General features: G+C 43.7%; 1 protein-coding gene across 3 annotated transcripts in view; it reads right to left on the bottom strand.

Annotated features, from left to right (window-relative positions):
• Window positions 1–21138, bottom strand: part of ANO6 (anoctamin 6) — a 179545-nt gene that overhangs the window by 113888 nt on the left and 44519 nt on the right. The window contains exons 1-2 of one of the 3 annotated variants that reach the window (XM_073619955.1): window positions 11020–11232; window positions 3771–3847 (exon numbers count right to left, since the gene is read on the bottom strand). In XM_073619955.1, coding sequence (XP_073476056.1) covers window positions 3771–3847; window positions 11020–11056 — 114 coding nt within the window. In that variant the 5' untranslated portion in view covers window positions 11057–11232. Of the gene's footprint in view, window positions 1–3770; window positions 3848–9241; window positions 9630–11019; window positions 11233–21138 lie in introns of those variants that run through there. The other 2 variants (XM_073619953.1, XM_073619954.1) reach the window with 2 other exon arrangements.

Genomic DNA, 21138 nt, shown 5'->3' with positions numbered 1-21138 from the left:
GAAGCGAGGATTAGGATGCTTGCTCTGGTTGCTTGTACGGGCAATAAATGCTACAGCTTGCAGCTCCTACAGCTTGTTCTGTAACTTGTATAAAGCAGTGACTCGATAAAAAAAGAAACAAAAAAAACAGGAAGTCTACAAAGGGTTGGGAAAGTGTTCCCTTCCTGACCTATACCAAGTAAAAATAACTCAGTATTAGTCAATTTCAAGAACAGGAAAATAGGAATATGCTAGCAACTATACTGAGCTTAGTGCAGAGCTCAATGTAAAATATGGCTGTTCAGTGTGCTAAAAACCCTTACATTTTACATTATCTAGGGTATTTGTTATATGTTAATAAAAAAAATTGAGGGTGTATCAACATTTAAAATAAATGATCCTCAAACTATATGGATTTCTTATGCCCTGTACACACGGTCGGATTTTCGGACGGAAAATGTGTGATAGGACCTTGTTGTGGGAAATTCCGACCGTGTGTAGGCTCCATCACACATTTTTCATCGGATTTTCTAACACACAAAGTTTGAGAGCAGGATATAAAATTTTCCGACAACAAAATCCGTTGTTGGAAATTCCGATCGTGTGTACACAAATCCGACGGACAAAGTGCCACGCATGCTCAGAATAAATAAAGAGATGAAAGCTATTGGCCACTGCCCCGTTTATAGTCCCGACGTACGTGTTTTACGTCACCGCGTTTAGAACGATCGGATTTTCCGACAACTTTGTGTGACCGTGTGTATGCAAGACAAGTTTGAGCCAACATCCGTTGGAAAAAATCCTAGGATTTTGCTGTCAGAATGTCCGAACAAAGTCCGACCGTGTGTACGGGACATTAGAATGTAAAAAAAAAAAAAAAAGAAGAAGGATAGCAACTGTCATTAACTAAGTTTGAATAAAAGATGTCCCTACAAAGAAGATTAATAATACTCCCCTCCAGGGCTTTTTTTTTCTCAGAGAATAGGTACAGGAACTCATCCATGCCCGCCACACACACATACCTGCCAAATGGCATCAAATAGTAGCTCTTCCCTCTGCATAAACCCCTCCCTCCACTGCACTCATCTTCTCCCCCCTCCTTAAAAGCTCCACCATTTGTCATATTTCTTACCTTTGTTGCAATATTAAGCTGAAGCACCTATCTGGCTGTAGTACCTCCCAGCATACTATACTATACTACAGTCACCTGCAAGGGAGATCATGCAGTAGGAGCATCAACAACTGGTCACCAGGGAAAAAAATGGAGACCACAGAGGGTGCAGCCTACTACGCACCCTTTCCTGCCCATGACTGCACTGAACCCTGGGTACCTGTTCTCCCTGGTCCTTGTCCAGCACTGCGCAGGAGATCTGACCTGTGGGAGCTACTGGGAGATGAGCTTTCCCTTGTAAACGCAGAAGCTGGACTTCAGTGTTACCAAGTGATAGTGGTGAGCAGGTAGCAGAAGACCTGAGCCAGAGGTGGTGGAACTGAGTTCCCCCTAGTTCCTGCTGAAAAAAAGCCCTGCTCCCCTTTACGCCAAACAATATTAAGAATCTTCTATGCAAGAGCATCTCGTATGCATTTCTTAGTCACTTTAAAGCTGATTTCCAGGATTTATTTGTACTTTATACTTCCATTAGTCCAGCTTGTATGTATGTATTTATATCTTATACCTGAGGCTACTGGGAAACCTGGAAATCACGTAATAGTTGGAACCACAACGATAGCCACAACCTTTTAGGTCCTGCTTGGGTTCTGCATGAGCAGCTTCCCCTCTGCACACTGACTATTTGGGGTTATTTGCTCACCACCATTCATAAAAAGTTTTTTTTTCCAATGAATAAAAGGCATTCTCTGATTGGATGAGGTGGAGAGTATGGATGGTGACATCCCAATCTCCACCCCATCCAATCTGAGAATGTTTTTTTTTTCCATTGACAAAACTACGAGGTGTTTTATGGATGATGGAGGCACCAAGCAAGCAACCCCCTGTGGGCAGTGAGCAGAGGGGAAGTCACTCACACAGAACCCACACAGCACCAAGGACAGACTACTGTAGTGCTTTTCATCTTTGCCAGTGGCCCATCAGTTATGACACATGCATACTTACAGTACATTGTGCCAAGCTGGACCAACCTAAGAGTGCAATATAGATAATTCCTGGAGTTCAGCTTTAAATAAAAGTGGATATAAATCACAACCAGAACAACTAACGTTAAGTTTTAGAACCTAAAGTGTATGTCTCGCCAAAACTTGTTGTCTTAACTTACCATGGGAAAGGTTTAGCACCTTCTTTTTACTGTTAAAAAGGACTCTGTTAAGCTGGCCACACATATCGATTTGTGATAAATCTAGGTACGAGGATCACAAACAACTGATTTATCCTCGTTTAAAATAACGATGCAACACATATGGTATCAACTGAAATATGATCCATCAGAAACAAGTGAAAATGATCATTTAATTGATCTGTATTACAATTGGTTGACTGACACACACAAGATATTACCGTATATACTTGAGTATAGGCCGACCCGAATATAAGCCGAGGCACCTAATTTTACCACAAAAAAAAACAGGGAAAACTTATTGACTTGAGTATAAGCCTAGGGTGGGAAATGCAGCAGTTACTGGGTAAACAATGCCCATCTCCAGCCTCACTGTGCCCATCTGAACACTGATACAGTTTCCCAGCATTATATCAGTGTTCCGTCTATCAGAGAAGAGGAGTAGGCAGGCTATGTTACAATGGACGACTGCCGAACAGACTGCATGACAGCGGGAGACAAAAGAAGAAAGAAGAAGAAAGGTTTTATTCCTTCCCTACTCTTTAAAAAAAAAAAAAAAAAAAAAGTATATATAATTGCCAATAGGACATAGACAGCAAAAAGTAATTTTATGGAGGTCCTTTAAATCCCTACCTACAAAATGCTTTGGCTATGCTTAAAACCAAAAGGAAAGTTGTCTTGGAGACCTCATGTGGGACACAATGGGGACACAGACAGCAGTACAAAATAAATAAATACATAAAAGAAGTTTTATCCATATTATGCAACACCTAAAGAAAAAAGTTTTGACTTTATTAAACCGCATGTTTATCCAGTTTAGTTTATATAGCGAATCCATGCAAAACCCAAATTTTGTAGTTTTGGCTGCGGTTTTACTTAAAGCGGGGTTCCACTCAAATTTTTAACTCAATCTTACCCCCTTCAGTTAATTGCATAGATGTTCAAATGCCGCACAAAAAAATTTTTTATCGCTGTAATTACCTTCATATTGTACTTTATTGTGGCACTTCCTGTCTCTCCTCCCATGGGAGTAGGCGTGTTTATTGCCTTTCCCCGGCGCTGCACTGTCTCCTGGGAGCTTAGTGTCAGGCTTCCCAAGATTTAGTGCGGAAACAATGATCATGCGTGTGAACAAGCTGTGAATGAACAGCATTCACCGCATCCAGGAAATCAATGTTTGTGGGCTTCACATGCACACAAGCAAGATGGAAACAGCCAGCATCACATCTTTTAAATTATTCTTCAGTATGAAAACAGACAGAGGCGGAAATATTACACCCAAACTGAGTATTATTTTAGGATTAGCAAAGTGTCTCAATGACCTAAAAAAAAAAAAATGTAAAAAAAAAAAATTGGTCGCCGGACTCCCGCTTTAACACCTAAAAGGTAGTTATCTAGTCAAATTTCCATCAGAAAATGCACTGGTATATAAACCCCCAAGAATCCACCACCTTTCTGTTTTTCTGCTTTAATGACTCCCCCAATAACCCATGTACGTACCACCTCTGCTGTGTGAAGGCTGGGAACATTTTCTTGCATCGTGCCATACAACTCCGTCTGTTCCATTTCTTCAGAAACTAAAAAAGAAAAAAAAAAATGCTAATTGCTCTTGCATTTCACTTAGGACCAGTTGAGTATCCTTTCACAGAATACAGTAATTCATTTTCCACATTTTAACATATACAGTACATAGAAGTATTCACATCATCCAGGGTATTTTCCAAATCTAGAGATTAGCAGATGAGTAAAATTAAAGTACAACTAAAGGTAAAATGTTTTACTTCGTTTTGGGCAGAATGGAGATGGATGAGAGCAGTTTGTGGTCTGTGTCCCATTAGGGAAATTCACACTCTTTTCTTCCGTCAGATTTACCATTATCATTTAAAGTGAAAGTAAAAGAAAGCTCCAAAATTTGGGCTGTTCCCAGAAAAGTAATATAGTCTTCCAATGGGGACAATAGTTCTGGAGAACCCCAAGGAATTTCCATATTTTACAGGGACTTCCTCTAACTTCCTGTTTTGGGTATGGGACAGGAAATGAAGGGAAACCTCTCCAATAGGACAAAGATGACAAAAAATTAACTGACAGGGGTTATGACCCTCCTTTACTCGATCTAGAAAAAAAAAAAAAAAAAAAAAGATTTTTGCCTATAAGTCTAATTGAACTCTCAGTTAGATTCAGCTAAATACATTCCATGTGCATTAAAACAAAAAGTTTGTTTTCTTTAGAAAGCCTGTCCCTGCCACCCTGACTGTACATGACCATGCTTGAGTAAATGGCAATGGCTTCTGCATTGGTGTTTACCCATTCATGTAAAAGTGTTTACCCGTTCTCGTAAAAGTGGGGAGACGCGCCATACGCACATGCGTGGGTAAATGCCGATACAGACAAAAACAATTCCCTTGTGCTGGTGGCTGTATGTGGCACATGCGACACCACCACTTCTGTGATCTCTGGTAGTTTCTGGATCCTGTGCTGAGCAGCAGGCCTTAAAACTGTGAATACAGGTGGTTGGCCGCTCAGCACGGACGCAAAGGAAGAGAGGCGGGGCAGTGACGTTGCTCTCCATCTTGTCCAATTCTCTGAATGGCACCCATGCTGAGCAGCCAACCTCCTGTATTCACAAAGCATTAGGCCGACCGCTCAGCACAGCACCTGGAAGCAAGTGGAGATCTTTGGAGTAGAGGTGTTTACTTCAAGGATTTCCAGAATTTAGTGGCATTGGCCAGGTGTAGTATACGCATCGTTACATTGGTCCAAGCTGGACCATTGTAACTATGTATAAGATGTCAACGCCTGGTATTCTTCTTTAAGTGTGAACTGCAAAAAATTACACAAATATCTTCTCAAGCTATTAAAAATGAGCCTTCCAAAATCAAACTCCATAAAAGGATTTGCTCTTTGGTGCCTAAACCATTCATTAAAAAAAAATTAAATAGTCTTTTATAAACCCATCATACATTATTTGAAATGTAAGATTTTTCAGCTGTATCTTAGATCTGTAATAACATTGATTTCACCCTTCAAAGAGCCATAGAAAAAGAGTCTTCACAATATCCTTTATAACAAGCCAACAATACTCTGACACCAGTGTCTCTAAGGGCTAATTAACATAAAAGCTAATTATCACTAATTAAAAGTGATCTGAAGTGTGAAGGTTTATTGATGAACTAAAATATGCCAAATGAATATGAATAACTCATCCACACAACTCAATTCTACTCTGCGTGAATAACAAATATGTCAGAAAGAACATTTTGTAAAATCTTTTAATCTAACAGTATGGCAGGTTATCTCTCTTGGTAAATGTATAGTGACAAGATAAACGTCCAATTTATTCATGTGTCACTGTAACTAAATAGAATGGAATACAACTGACTGCCTCTAGGGGACTACAGCTGCAGGAAGAGGAAAGCCAATTGGATCCTCCAACTATGTTTATCAGCATGTCCAATAATTTTCCTACTTTGAAAGGATAATTATAAGCTATGACAATTATGGTATCATGCCATAATACTGTGCCATAAATATTGCATATTTATAAACATAAAAAAAAAAAAAAAAAAAAAAAAAAACAAAACCCATACAAAAGGAAAAAAAAAAAAAAAACTAGCGTTTCCAGTTTAGAATTCATAAGCAGAGGTGTAAGTTCACACCACATTCCCGTGTTCGGTGTGCATTTTCCTATGCACTTTTACATGCATTTTCAGTGTGTTCCAGTGCGTTTTTTTCCTTTTTCTTTATTGTAACATGTATGCTAGAATTTTCTTCGAGGTCATTTATTGCTTCTTCCTCAGGCTTCTCCATTGTTTAGGGTGCGCATCAGGGCAGAGAATCTTCATTGAACCCTCAGAGTGCTAAGGATGTCTGCTCGTATAAGCATAATCATGGTACTGGCCATTGCAATTTAAAGTGATTCTAAGGGCAAAAGATTTTTTACCTTCATGCATTCTATGCATGAACTGAAAAAAAAAAAAAAAAAAAATCTTCTGGGTTTAGCTCCAGCTTCCCTTACCTGGGCCCCAACTTGATCCAGACCCTGGCTTTCCCAGGACTCTCCCTCTCCTCATTGGCTCACACCGCAGCCAGTGAGCCAATGAGGAAAGAGCGGAGGGTGGGACCGTGCCACGCTGTGTGTGAATGAACAATGTCTATTCAAAGGAGCGCGGCTTGGGAGCGAGCCTGCTCAAGTGCCCCATAGCAAGAGGCTTGCTATTGAGGACACTCAGCAGGAGGAGGAGCCAGAACCACCATCAGGGGACTCAAAAAAAGTGGTTCGGGGGGGCAGCTCTGTGCAAAATTACTGCACTGAGCAGGTAGGTATAATTTTTTTTTAAATGGCAATCTTTAGGCCTCATGCACACTATAAAGCTATAAACTGCTGTAAAAATGACAAACAAAAAAAGCTAAGGTTTTAGCATTTTTTGCCAGCATTTAGCAGTGGTAGTCTAGAGTGTAAGCTACGTTTAGTAGCTTCAGTGTTAAGAAGCAGGCCACCCTTAACAACCAGTGAATAGTCCCCTTGTGACATTATCAACCAAGGGTATGCTGGGTTGGTGATGTCACAAGGGGGTGGTGCTATCATGCGACATCACCGGGTTGTCCCGTCCCTTTTTTTGGGGTCGGCGGTGGCGGGCGCCGTGATTGACAATGGATCGACAGCGGGGGGGGGAACATTTTGTGTTGTGTTTTATTTACTTTTTACGTGAATGAGTAGGGGTACTATGTTCACATGGTAAAGGAGGCTTACAGATTCCGATAAGCCCCCCACCCACAGATCCTCCACAACCACCGGCTAGGGTTGTGGGGAAGAGGCCCTTGTGCACATCAACATGAGGACAAGGTGCTTGGGGTGGCAGAGCCCCTCCTGCCCCAAAACACCCCCTCCCCAAGTTAAGGGCATGTGGCCTTGTATGGTTCAGGAGAGGGGGCACTCGCTTGTCCCCCCCCCCCCTCCCTTTCTTGGCCTGCCAGGCTGCATGCTCGCATAAGGGTCTGGTAGGCCATTTAAAAAGAAAAAAAAAAATTGGAGTGGGGTTCCCCTTAAAAATCCATACCAGACCCAAAGGGCCTGGTATGGATTGGAGGGGGACCCCAACGCCGTTTTTTTTCACATTTTTGTATTGCCAGCTGATCACTCATTCGTTGTTAAGGAGCAGGCCAGAAAGCCGGCCAGCATGTCATTAACAACCAGCTAATCACTGGTTGTTAAGGACGCTGGCAGCCTCCACTTCAAAAAATAAATTAAAAATTTGCTAAACGTTGGACACCAGCATTAGCAGAGTTTGCGAGAGTTTTGTAGGGTTTAGAAGCTGTCAGTGTTTTTTCTGCTAAGACGCTGCTGCTCCAGAACTCGCTGGCCCTGTGTTTTTTTACAGCTTCTAAATGCCAATGCCACTAAAAGCCTATATGTGCATGGACACATAATACAACATGGAGAGGTGTTTGAAAGCTGTTAAAAAAAAAAAAAGACTGACGCTTAATTTGTATTCCAATACTTATGTCAGCTTGTGATCTAAAGTGCCAACATGCACATACTTTCACTTATGTATACAGAAGTGGTGGCTGGTGCTCGATTATTCTAAACCAAAGCCACCCCCCCACTGGGAGAGGACCCTACCGTCCCCCCCGAGGCAGACATGAATGCAGGGAACACCCCCCCCCCCCCGCGGGAGATGGATGGCCTCCTTACCTTAGGAGGCAGATGTCCAGCCCTGGATGACTCCGATCTCCCCTCCTCCCTCCCTTGTCTGAGCCGGGGAGTGCTGGATGGCTGAGCCGCTGCGGGTGAGCCATCGTGGCAGCTGGCGGGTCGGTCGGTCTTCCCCTGCTTCGGCCGTGCGTCTCCTTCCTTCTCCCCCTTGGCCAATAAGACCACTTCTCCTTTCAGCCAATCAGGAAACGGGTCTCACGACCCACTTCCTGATTGGCTCGGATGAGAATCAGTGTTACAATAGCGAATATTCATTCGCTATTGTCACACAACTGGGTGGGCTTCGGCCCGAGCCCACCCTATTTTGAAGCCTATTAGAGCCTTTGGCTCGAATCACGTGCTTCAAAAAAAATACCCCCCTCATTGGAATCCATGCATCCGGCGCCCTGTATGTAGATTAGGGGCCGGACGGATTGGATGGGGGGCTGCCACTGGTATACAGTTCAAGTGAAAGCTACCTGGCCATAGTGGATGGAACTTATAATACATCCAGTAGCACTGTAACAGAAGGTGCAATCCAGGGTCCTACAACCATGCACGTGTTTAAGCATGTAGATCTATTGGTTTCTATGGGAAGCTGTACGCAGCACCTAAACAAACACAAAAATATCTCCATGCACTGGATCTCCCACTGCCAGCAAGTTCACACTACTCCTGTAAATACAACGTAACTTTATACCTCATGAAGAAGCGCTGTAAGACTGGGCATAGAGGTGTCTGCCCAATGTTTGATCAAAAAGTAAACAGATTTCCCCATCTACACAAATGAGATACATTGAGGAATCCTCCTTGCTGTTCTATTGTATTCTGATAGCAGGGCCTTCCAACATTCCCGTTTGAGAGATTGGGAACAGCTATAGATGGATCAAAATTCATCCATCTATGGCCAGCTTTAGAACCCTCAATACTAAATACCTTTAGTAAAAAAAAAATAAAAAATATGAGTAATCAAGAAACAAAATGTTGCCCATAAAAAAAGGAAAAATAAAAAAAAAAGTAATAGCACTAGCAGTCCCCCAAAGGCGGGAAATCAAACCTCTGGATAGGAAGAATTTATCAGTAAATAAAACAGCTATTTAGTAATTATCCTGTTTGGATTATGTCCAACAAATCACTAGAAGTCTGTTGCTCTGTAATCCAATCTGCTAAGCAATACACATCAGTCCACTGTATAACAATGAGGAACTTCACTGCAAAGTTTAGTACTCAGCAATACACCCAAGTCCACTGGGACATCACAGCAAAGTACAATACATACCCCCTTCAACTTGTATGGCTGTGACAAGTAGACACCTCTCTCTCTCAAGTCCATCTGACATGTCGGGATGAGGCTCCATGCTTAGGGAAGCACAGTGTCTAAGAGGTTAGCACTTCCGCCTTGCAGCACTAGGGTCATCAGTTTGAATCCAGGTACTCCAGTTTCCTCCCACACTCCAAAGACATACCGATAGGTTAAGTGGCTCTAGTATGTGTATGTATGAATGTGAGTTAAGGACCTTAGATTGTAAGCTCCTTGAGGGCAGGGACTGATGTGAATGTAAAATATATGTAAAGTGCTGCACACATTGACGGCACTAAATAAATAAAGCCTAGCTTGTAGTGTTGGAACTCTTTTACTCGCCCTGTCGGCTGCTCGCTGGTTGTTTCAAAGGTGTATAGTCCTCCTTCCCTCCATCGGGGGGGGTGTCCCATAGCAGGTGTCCCATAGCAGTTCTGACTTTATATTGTCAACTTCCTTTTTACAAACCCCTCCTCATTTACTCACATTACCCATTAACCTTTTCAGACTCCATTGTTGTCTTCATGGTGCAGGCATCAGTCAGGGTACACAGCACCTGTGGCCCCTGGATGGGAAAATACACCCACATTTTTTTATTATACAGCTCCAGGTGCCCACATGCATGAGGCAACAGAGTTGGTAACTATAACTGGGATCTCTTGGGTACCCACGACATAAAAGGAGCCAGGCACTGACTTGTGTATTTCCACTTTTACGGCAAAATTGGGATGACACCTATATTAGGTTTGTTACATGTCTCCATTCACATGTTCCCACAGGACTCCCTGTGGCCAGCAGGGGTGGTCAGTGTGGACCTGATTATGGTAAAATTCTTGCAGGCATACATAAAGTCACTGCCTTGCATGCACCATTCTTCACTACAGAGCCGCTGAAGCATTCACTGTGGGAACTGTCAGATATTACCGGGGGGAACTGTCAGATATTCCAACCCTGCAAGTGGTGATCTCATCATGGAGCTGCCGTGGCTTTCACAAACATCTGAGTAAGTGCCACTGATCAATACACATAGATCAGGTAATGTTCCAGCATATTTTCTATACATTTGTTGTTTTTATAGCTTATCAGGCTTTTCCCAGTCCTATAGACAATTACAGGAATTGTCCACGTACTAACATTTTTTTGGTATTCACAAAAAAATACTCTTTAGCCGAGCACCAGCAGAAACTTTTTTTATATAAGTCACTAAGTAATATACAAAACCAGTATACATTAAGGCTATGTTTCCACTAGTGCGTCCCCAAAGTCGCGCGATTTTGCCGCGATTTTTTACCGCGATTTTACCGCGACTTTTTACCGCGATTTAAAGCAATGCCTGTATCTATGGACCTCAAGTCGCATCAAAGTGGGACCAAAGTAGTGCAGGGACTACTTTGAAGTCGCTGCGACTTGAAGTCGCACAGATATGAACGGTACTCATTGGAAATCATGGGAAACAATTTGTCATGCGACTTTTCAGTCCCAAGTCGCATGAAAAGTCGCACTAGTGGAAACAGAGCCTAAGTGTATAGAAGGTGGGGAGGTTCCTATATGCTACTATAATGCAAGGGTCAGAATTAGCTGTGTCATATTGATTTGTACTGGAATAATTCCCATGAAATCTGAATTATTATTTTACAAGTCACACACACACACACACACACACACACACACACACACACACACAGTTCCTACCACATTCCATAGGTGGCTAGCCAGAAACAAGGAGTCAGAGGGTACAAAGGATTTTCCCAACTTACAGATCAAATGCTTCCAGCCCTTGAATGACCACATCATGTAGGTTTCTATGTCTAAAGATCAGTGTTCTCTCACGATCAGAAAAGACTTGACGATCATAACTGCTTTGCCTTTGTCAAAAAAAGTAAACTGCATGGTTGGTAGAAGAAATACAAATATTTGTTTTTCCATATGAAAAGCAACCAACGAGCAACGTGAAAAGCATAGCAGCCAATAAGAAATAATTAATACTTATCAGAAACGCTCATGTCAGCCCTAGAGAAGAATTAAACAATTGCCAAAATGATTCTTGTCTCTAAGTTTACTCGGCTGATTGCATTTAAACATTATGGTCAGCCCAGTCCGACTACCCAAGGATCAGCTTACACGTACATACAACCTTTCATCTGCCCCTGGAAGATCCAGAAAGACTGCATTTTTTTCTCCCTATATACAGGACCATATCAGGTGGTCAAATCTTCCAGATTGTTTTTACAAACCTCTAAGTTCTCTTTAGCCAGTAAATCCACATCAATACTACAGAGTAAAAAGAACTAAGTTTGTAAAGTAAAAAAAAAAAGTTTGAGGGCAATTCAATGATTAAATCATTTAATTAATAATTAAGACCAGCTTGGCATACGGAGACACACCAGTGTTCAGAGTAAGGCATGTAAAAGCTTCCTGCTCAAGGCTCAATGACTCTTCCCCGGCCCCATTCAGCTGCCAGTCTTGTGATTTCCCAACTGACGGCTGAATGGGGTCAGGGATTCTTGTTGACGTCATTACCCATATACAGCAGTAGTCATTTTTGGTTAATGGTGGGAATCTCCTATCTGGCAGCTGAATGGGGCCAGGGATACATTATTGGTTGCTGCACAGCTGACGGCGTCCTAACAGCCAATGATGTTATTCAGCCAACAGCATCCTAGCAACCAAGGACAGTATGCAGCTGACAGCATCCTAGCAACCAATGACAGCATGCAGCTGACAGCATCCTAGCAACCAAGGACACAGAAGGGCTGAACATGTACCAAGGATGTGTCCTGCATGGTAGCTCAGGGGAAGATTCCAAGTAAGGACAGGTGGGGGTGTGCATTTCCAGGTCTGCTGGCCTGAACAGACCCTGTTCCAGTTGCTGGTGGAACCTAAAAGGGGCGAGAAACTTGTTTTCAGAGCAAGGAAGGTAAATGTGATTTTGTTGCTTTATGAAGCCAATCTTCCAGAAAGGAAAAATGTGGAGTAATGTGCTATACTGTTTGAAAAATACACATGGGGAGGAAGCCCTAAAACACAAATCTAGTGTGTGAACCGACTCATTACAAAATATCAATTTCAAGCTAAATTCTCAGAATAGGGAAGTGTCTCCCAATGCACATACAATTTATTAATAAAAAACAAAAAGCTGCACTAACCTTGGTAAAAACTAATAAAATTGTGCATAGCCATAAATTAATAGTCCATATAGATCATCAAATCCATCAAACCGGAAAGATGAAGAAATATGTGTCCCTTTAAAATGTTCATCGTAACAATGATGTGAATGTTGTCACACCACGACCAAAAGAGTGCACCTCCACCACATAAAAGCCACGCTTACCAGATGGCAAGCTTAAGAAAGCTTGCAGCTATTGCCCAGCCAAGGCCTTTATCCTGAGGGAAATTCTGATGTCAGCTCATGGACGGATCACACTCCATGCGGGGTAAGGCCAAGCAGACGTCCTTATACTCTCAAAGGGACTAAGGAGTCAACTCAGTGGATAATTAGGCCAGGATAACCCAAAAAGAAAAACTCGCTATAGTGTAAAACCAACTACACATTTAATAGTAAAAATGGTAATGCACTTACAGCAAGGAGCAGAATAAAAGCATAAATAAAAAGCCGGCCGGTTTGCACAGACCACCCGTCCTTCCGGGATCGTAGCAAAGCAGTCACATCAGCACATCCCTCCTTCCAAAGCGTTTAGTCACAAGCATAGGCGTGCGCAAGGGGTGTGCCTGGGCATACCCTAATCCTGGAGTTTGCAACCCATCAATTGTGGGCAGGTGACTAGTAAGCTGCGATCCTTACTTGCCGACCCCCAGAACCTGGACAGTATAGGCGACTGGAGTGGAAATTAAGGGACCGATCTGTATTTTCTTCTGCAGCAGCTGAAAGTAGGCTTCTCCTCCTCCTCTCGCCGATATTCAGCTGCCACGGGAGGAAAATACAGGGGATTGGTACCAATGTATGCCACCCCTCTTGTCCCTTTTCTTTCTGCTGCCCAGGTCCCCCTGTGTGCTGCACCTGCTCCCCCCCATTGTTTTAAAGTGACGAGTGGGGAAGAGGCTGGTAAATGTGTCACAAAGGCATATGTGTTGGAGCTTTGAGGTGCACACCCTCATACAATAGGCTGCGCACACCTATGGTCACAAGATGACTTCATCTTGTGACAAAACTCATCAGGAGGAGAGACGTGCTGACGTCACCACGTTGCTACGATCCCGGAAGGACGGGTGGTCTGTGCAAACCGGACGGCTTTTTATCTATGCTTTTATTCTGCTCCTTGCTAAGTGCATTACCATTTTTACTATTAAAGGTTTAGTTGGTTTTACACTATAGCAAGTTTTTCTTTTTGGGTTATCCTGGCCTAATTATCCACTGATTGCAGAGCTGACTCCTTAGTCCCTTTGAGAGTATAAGGATGTCTGCTTGGCCTTACCCACCATGGAGTGTGATCCGTCCAGGAGCTGACATCAGAATTTCCCTCAAGATAAAAGGCCTTGGCTGGGCAATAACCGCAAGTTTAGATATGTGGTGGAGGTGCACTTTTTTGGTCGCGGTGTGACAACATTCACATTATCGTTACAATGAACATTTTAAAAGGGACACACATTTCTTCATCTTTCCGGTTTGATGGGTTCGATAATCTATATGGACTATTAATTCATAATTTATGATTATGCACAATATTATTAATTTTCACCAAGGTTAGCGCAGCTCTTTTTGTTTTTTGTCATTTTGTGTGCATCTCACAACAGGGCTCCAGCTTTTTATTTCATTTTGTTTAAAATTATTGTTCAACATCTGTTAGTGTGGTATTTTTCCATTTGCACATACAATTTATTCTCTGCAAGAAGTTAGAAAATATAGGGAGCAACTGTGTGCAACAATGACTTCTACCCCTTAGGCTCGGTTCACACTACTGAGATGCGACTTTGATGCAATTTACAGTGTGAGAATGTGGTGCAATTTTGCATATTCTACAGGGCCAAGTCAAACTGTAAATCGCACCATAGTAGTGCAGGAACCTTCTCCAAAATCGTAGAATTCAGCGTCACATTGATTAGAATGGGCGCCATTGAAAACAATGAGATTTCTCTTGTCTTGTGATGCAAGTCGCATCAGAAGTCGCACTATTGCAAATCAGGTCTAATCAATACACATTATCACCCCTAGTGAAGCTCTCTACAGCCTGATCTTCACCCAGTTTCACAAAGATGCTAGAATCAGGCACAGCTGGCAAAAATCCATGAGATGTCACTGTCAAGAAAACATCAAGTTTCTCATCTTCTAAATGATTCTCCCGCAGTGTCTGCTTTATAGCAAGCTTCTAATTGACATTTATGAGCTTAAGAATACTTCCAGATGCTGGTCTGTGTGCCCGATTTAGATATGATCAAGAATCTTAATGTTGCCACTGCCTAGCTCTGTTGGAAAGTATTAGAACCGGATGTTTAAAAAAAAATAGAAACAGGAATGCAAGTTACGATACAAACAGCTGTGTGAAGTTGGCACCCCATGTTTGTAAAACGTGAATAAAAATATACCATTCGTTTGTGCCGCGTTTGTGCTGATTTGTGCCGCAAAAATGAGCGTTTGTGCCGGTTCGGTTTCTGAGATATTAAACATTCAATTTAATGCAAGCCCCGCCCACTTTGCACCCCATGTCCCTGAATTTTAAAAACAAACGCGCCATTCGTTTGTGCCACGTTTGTGCTGGTTTGTGCCGCAAAAATAAACGTTTGTGCCGCTTTGGTTGCGGAGATATTGTGCGTTATAGTTGCTGTAACCCCGCCCATTTTGCACCCCATGTTCCTGAATTTTAAAAACAAACGCGCCATTTGTTTGTGCTGTGTTTGTGCTGGTTTGTGCCGCAAAAATAAATGTTTGTTCCGCTTTGGTTGCGGAGATATTGTGCGTTATAGTTGCTGTAACCCCGCCCATTTTGCACCCCATGTTCTTGAATTTTAAAAACAAACGTGCCATTCGTTTGTGCCGCGTTTGTGCTGGTTTGTGCCGCAAAAATAAACGTTTGTGCCGCTTTGATTGCGGAGATATTGTGCGTTATAGTTGCTGTAACCCCGCCCATTTTGCACCCCATGTTCCTGAATTTTAAAAACAAACGCGCCATTCGTTTGTGCCGCGTTTGTGCTGGTTTGTGCCGCAAAAATAAACGTTTGTGCCACTTTGGTTGCGGAGATATTGTGCGTTATAGTTGCTTTAACTCCGCCCATTTTGCACCCCATGTTCCTGAATTTTAAAAACAAACGCGCCATTCGTTTGTGCCGCGTTTGTGCTGGTTTGTGCCGCAAAAATAAACGTTTGTGCCGCTTTGGTTGCGGAGATATTGTGCGTTATAGTTGCTGTAACCCCGCCCATTTTGCACCCCATGTTCCTGAATTTTAAAAACAAACGCGCCATTTGTTTGTGCTGGTTTGTGCCGCAAAAATAAATGTTTGTTCCGCTTTGGTTGCGGAGATATTGTGCGTTATAGTTGCTGTAACCCCGCCCATTTTGCACCCCATGTTCTTGAATTTTAAAAACAAACGTGCCATTCGTTTGTGCCGCGTTTGTGCTGGTTTGTGCCGCAAAAATAAACGTTTGTGCCGCTTTGATTGCGGAGATATTGTGCGTTATAGTTGCTGTAACCCCGCCCATTTTGCACCCCATGTTCCTGAATTTTAAAAACAAACGCGCCATTCGTTTGTGCCGCGTTTGTGCTGGTTTGTGCCGCAAAAATAAACGTTTGTGCCACTTTGGTTGCGGAGATATTGTGCGTTATAGTTGCTTTAACTCCGCCCATTTTGCACCCCATGTTCCTGAATTTTAAAAACAAACGCGCCATTTGTTTGTGCTGTGTTTGTGCTGGTTTGTGCCGCAAAAATAAATGTTTGTTCCGCTTTGGTTGCGGAGATATTGTGCGTTATAGTTGCTGTAACCCCGCCCATTTTGCACCCCATGTTCTTGAATTTTAAAAACAAACGTGCCATTCGTTTGTGCCGCGTTTGTGCTGGTTTGTGCCGCAAAAATAAACGTTTGTGCCGCTTTGATTGCGGAGATATTGTGCGTTATAGTTGCTGTAACCCCGCCCATTTTGCACCCCATGTTCCTGAATTTTAAAAACAAACGCGCCATTCGTTTGTGCCGCGTTTGTGCTGGTTTGTGCCGCAAAAATAAACGTTTGTGCCACTTTGGTTGCGGAGATATTGTGCGTTATAGTTGCTTTAACTCCGCCCATTTTGCACCCCATGTTCCTGAATTTTAAAAACAAACGCGCCATTCGTTTGTGCCGCGTTTGTGCTGGTTTGTGCCGCAAAAATAAACGTTTGTGCCACTTTGGTTGCGGAGATATTGTGCGTTATAGTTGCTTTAACTCCGCCCATTTTGCACCCCATGTTCCTGAATTTTAAAAACAAACGCGCCATTTGTTTGTGCTGTGTTTGTGCTGGTTTGTGCCGCAAAAATAAATGTTTGTTCCGCTTTGGTTGCGGAGATATTGTGCGTTATAGTTGCTGTAACCCCGCCCATTTTGCACCCCATGTTCCTGAATTTTAAAAACAAACGCGCCATTTGTTTGTGCCGCGTTTGTGCTGGTTTGTGCCGCAAAAATAAACGTTTGTGCCACTTTGGTTGCGGAGATATTGTGCGTTATAGTTGCTTTAACTCCGCCCATTTTGCACCCCATGTTCCTGAATTTTAAAAACAAACGCGCCATTTGTTTGTGCCGGGTTTGTGCTGGTTTGTGCCGCAAAAATAAACATTTGTGCAGCTTTGGTTGCGGAGATATTGTGCGTTATATGTTGTCAAACCACATTGACTTTACACCTTGTTATTAAAGCTTACATACAGAACCTAAACTCAGATTGGGTTTCCTTAATGTAAAGCTCCTCCCACTGTACTGGCACTGCACTTCATATTGTACCCTGAAAAAGGCACCTCTGCCGGGTTAGCCCCTCATATCAAAATTTTTGAAAAAATCTTATGCAGTTTGTTAGATCTTTGTTAGATCAGGTTAGATCAACCGTTGTCTGCGTTAGATCTCACACAGAAGAAGCGATATTAACAGTTATTTGCTGGGGGGGCTAACCCGTCATCAGCCCCCCCTTATCAAAAAATTGACCAAACAGTTAGCTATTTTGGAAGCAATTTGTTAGATCCGGTATGATCAAGTGTTTTTAACGTTAGATCTCACATTATTAGAGACTTATTAAGTGATTAATGAGGGGGGCTGGCCCCCCCTTATCAAATTTTCGGGCCAAAAATCATTCGGGCTAATAGATATTCGTTAGATCCGGTAAGATCAAGAGGTTTTAACGTAAGATCTCACATCATTTCAGAGATTTCATATTCTTTGCCAATAACAACATCCAAGTTAGTAGTTAATTGTTAGATGAAGTTATTATTGCATTAAACCTAGCATGCACATGGCAGAAATCAGTAATAATCGCAATGTAAGTAGGGATAAAAGCTTGTTGCAGTTTGATCAGTGAGATGTTTTATTTAATCTATGATAAATACATAACAGTTCGTTATTTTATATGAGAAGTTAGGCCCCCGTGGCAGTAGCTTAAAATTAATAAATTTTGGCATCGCTGCTCTAAATTGTGGGCACAACTGGAACAGGCCCAGACTGACATTCTGCTGCCAGGGGCTCTGTGGTGCTATGACCAACTACCACCTGTGCTGAAGTTACACCCCATATTGGGTACGACACTCCGCATATGCTCCCAGGTCAGCACACAGAACCGGCTTTCTTCCCTGATTCCCCATTGCTCCCTATCATAGAAAAACCGTGGTTCCTCCCTGGTCTGGAACCGCAAATGTTTCGGACCCTAAGCCAAACAGGTAGGGTCCAGGCATCCCACTTCCTAACGGGAGGCCAATGGCCTTCCACAGTAGTGCTAATGAGCCCTTCAAACTTTCCTTGTGGACAGCGCTACAATTACAACACTTTCTCAATACTTTGCCTAATTCACAGGGATTTAATCGTCCCCTGACGTCCTTTGAAGCATACTGTTCCAAAGAGGGTTCCCTTCCACAGCTCTATCCAAAACATACGCCCTCTTGAACTGTCCGGCTGAACAACCACACTTACCGTTCTTGAACAAATGGGAAAGTAAGCTGGGGCGTACATTAACATCTGCTCAGATACAACATGTCCTCAGATTTTCGTTGAAATCATCGGTTTGTACAAAAATTAAAGAGACCAACTATAAACTGTTAACAAGGTGGTACCTCACCCTGCAACTACTGACCAATGTTGGAGATGCCAGGGGGATGGAGGAACACGACTTCACATATTTTGGTCGTGCCCTAAATTGATCCACTTCTGGGAGACAGATAAACCACGCAAAAATTTACGGAATACAAGGTTCCTGGTGATCCAGCTTTTTCCTGCTACATGTCTCCTCCATCTGAGCCAAACTCTATAAAAACTCCATTCCAAATGAGATGGAAGATCGAGTACTCACTGCACAACACCAACAGGAAAAATACTCTAACACTTGGGGACTATGGAACCAGATTGTCGTCTCCGCAGAGGGTACTGCCCTTCTTGGGACTTAATGTCACAGAAAAGTTCCGGAGCCCATTCATCATAGTTATCCTGAACCAACGCCATTTCACCCCCCCCCCCCCAGCCTTACCTCCCCCCCCCTTCTATCCTTTTACCTTTTCCATCCTTTTTTCCTTACCTTCTTTGATTATTGAAAATGAGAAAATAGTTTTGGGCGACAGCGGGTCTTGCTCCACAGCCCATTTTCCATCTTTAATAAAAACTGATAGGCCAGGAGGTAAGCAGCCTTTTGAGCAGTGTGCCGAAAAATGTTTTCAAAGAAATTGAGCGTACCGATTTTATAACAAAAAAAGTCAACTTCACAATCTCAATCACGAAAAGGATTTTTTATAAAGTAAATGCTGTAAACTACTTTAGCAGTGAGAAATTAACATCCTGCACTCTCACGCCTCAGATCAACCCCAATTCATACACCTTCACACCTCAGATCACTGTATCACCTGAAAATCTGCCCCACCACTGTACCCCCCTGCACATCTGCCCCACCACTGTAACCCCCTGCACATCTGCCCCACCACCGTACCCCCATGCTCTTCTGTCTCACTGCTGAACCATCTTCTCATCTGTCCTAACACTGAACTTATCTGCTCATCTGCCCCACCACTGTAACCCCCTTTCTCATCTGTCCCACCTCTCTAACCCCCTTTCTCATCTGCCCCACCACTGTAAACCCCTTTCTCATCTGCCCCACCACTGTACCTCCCGCACATCTGTCCCACCTCTGTTCCCCCTGCTCATCTTCCCCACCTCTGTAACCCCCTTTCTCATCTGCCCCACCACTGTAACCCCCTTTCTCATCTGCCCCACCTCTGTAACCCTCTTTCTCATCTGCCCCACCACTGTAACCCCCTTTCTCATCTGCCTCACCTCTGTAACCCCCTTTCTCATCTGCCCCACCTCTGTAACCCCCTTTCTCTTCTGCCCCATCACTGTACCTCCTGTACATCTGTCTCACCTCTGTTCCCCCTGCTCTTCTGCCCCACCGCTGTAACCCCCTGCTCATCTGTACCACTAATGTACCCCCTTTCTCATCTGCCCCACCTCTGTAACCCCCTTTCTCATCTGCCCCACCACTGTAACCCCCTTTCTCATCTGCCCCACCTCTGTAACCCCCTTTCTCATCTGCCCCACCACTGTAACCCCCTTTCTCATCTGCCCCACCTCTGTAACCCCCTTTCTCATCTGCCCCACCTCTGTAACCCCCTTTCTCATCTGCCCCACCTCTGTAACCCCCTTTCTCATCTGCCCCACCTCTGTAACCCCCTTTCTCATCTGCCCCATCACTGTACCTCCTGCACATCTGTCTCACCTCTGTTCTCCCTGCTCTTCTGCCCAACCACTGTAACCCCCTGCTCATCTGTCCACCAATGCACCTCCTTTCACATCTGCCCCACCGCTGTACCCCCCTGCTCTTCTGTCCCACCGCTAAACCCCCTTCTCATCTGCCCCAACACTGAACCCCTCCTGCTCATTTTCCCACCACTGTAACCCCCTTGTCATCTGGCCCAACACTAAACCCCTCCCCCGCTCATCTGCCTCATCACTGTACCCCCCTGCTTTTCTGTCCCACTGCTGAACCCCCTTCGCATCCCTCCCACCACTGCACCTTCTGCACATCTGCACCACCACTGTACCCCCTTGCTCTTCTGCCCCACCACTGTAACCCCTCTGCTCATCTACCCCATCAATGTACCATTTTTCTCATCTGCCCCACCACTGTACCTCTCTGCACATTTGCTCCACCGCCATATTCCCATGTTCTTCTGTCTACTACTGAATCACCTTCTCATCTGCCCTACCACTGTAACCCGCTTTTTCATCTGCCTTACTAATGTACCTCCTGCACATCTGTTTCACCTCTGTACCCCCTGCTCTTCTGCCCCACCTATGTTCCCCCTGTTCTCCTGCCCCACCACTGTAACCTCCTGCTCATCTGTCCCACCAATACACCTCCTTTCACATTTGCCCCACTGTTCTACCCAACCTGCTTTTCTGTCCCACCACTGAACCTCCTTCTCATCTGCACCAAAACTGAACCCCCCTGCACATTTGCCCCACGGCTGTACCCTCCTGTTCTTCTGTCCCACATCTAAACCCCTCCTGCTCATTTTTCCCACCACTGTACCCTCTTCTCATCTATGATATGTGTGATATGCAGAGTGGTAAAAGGAAGCAGAGATGAGACACATCTACTTGTCCTGGCACACTCATCCAGCTGATCCACCGCTCACATCCAGACCACGTGCTTGTATGTGATGTATGGGATGTGTGGGATGTATGTGATGTATGGGATGTATGTGATGTCAC

Source organism: Aquarana catesbeiana, linkage group LG03 (genome assembly GCF_042186555.1).
Source record: "Aquarana catesbeiana isolate 2022-GZ linkage group LG03, ASM4218655v1, whole genome shotgun sequence".
Classification (NCBI taxonomy): Eukaryota; Metazoa; Chordata; class Amphibia; order Anura; family Ranidae; genus Aquarana; species Aquarana catesbeiana.
The sequence above is the reverse complement of the archived record's forward strand: the minus strand, read 5'-3'. Positions and strand labels throughout refer to the sequence as shown.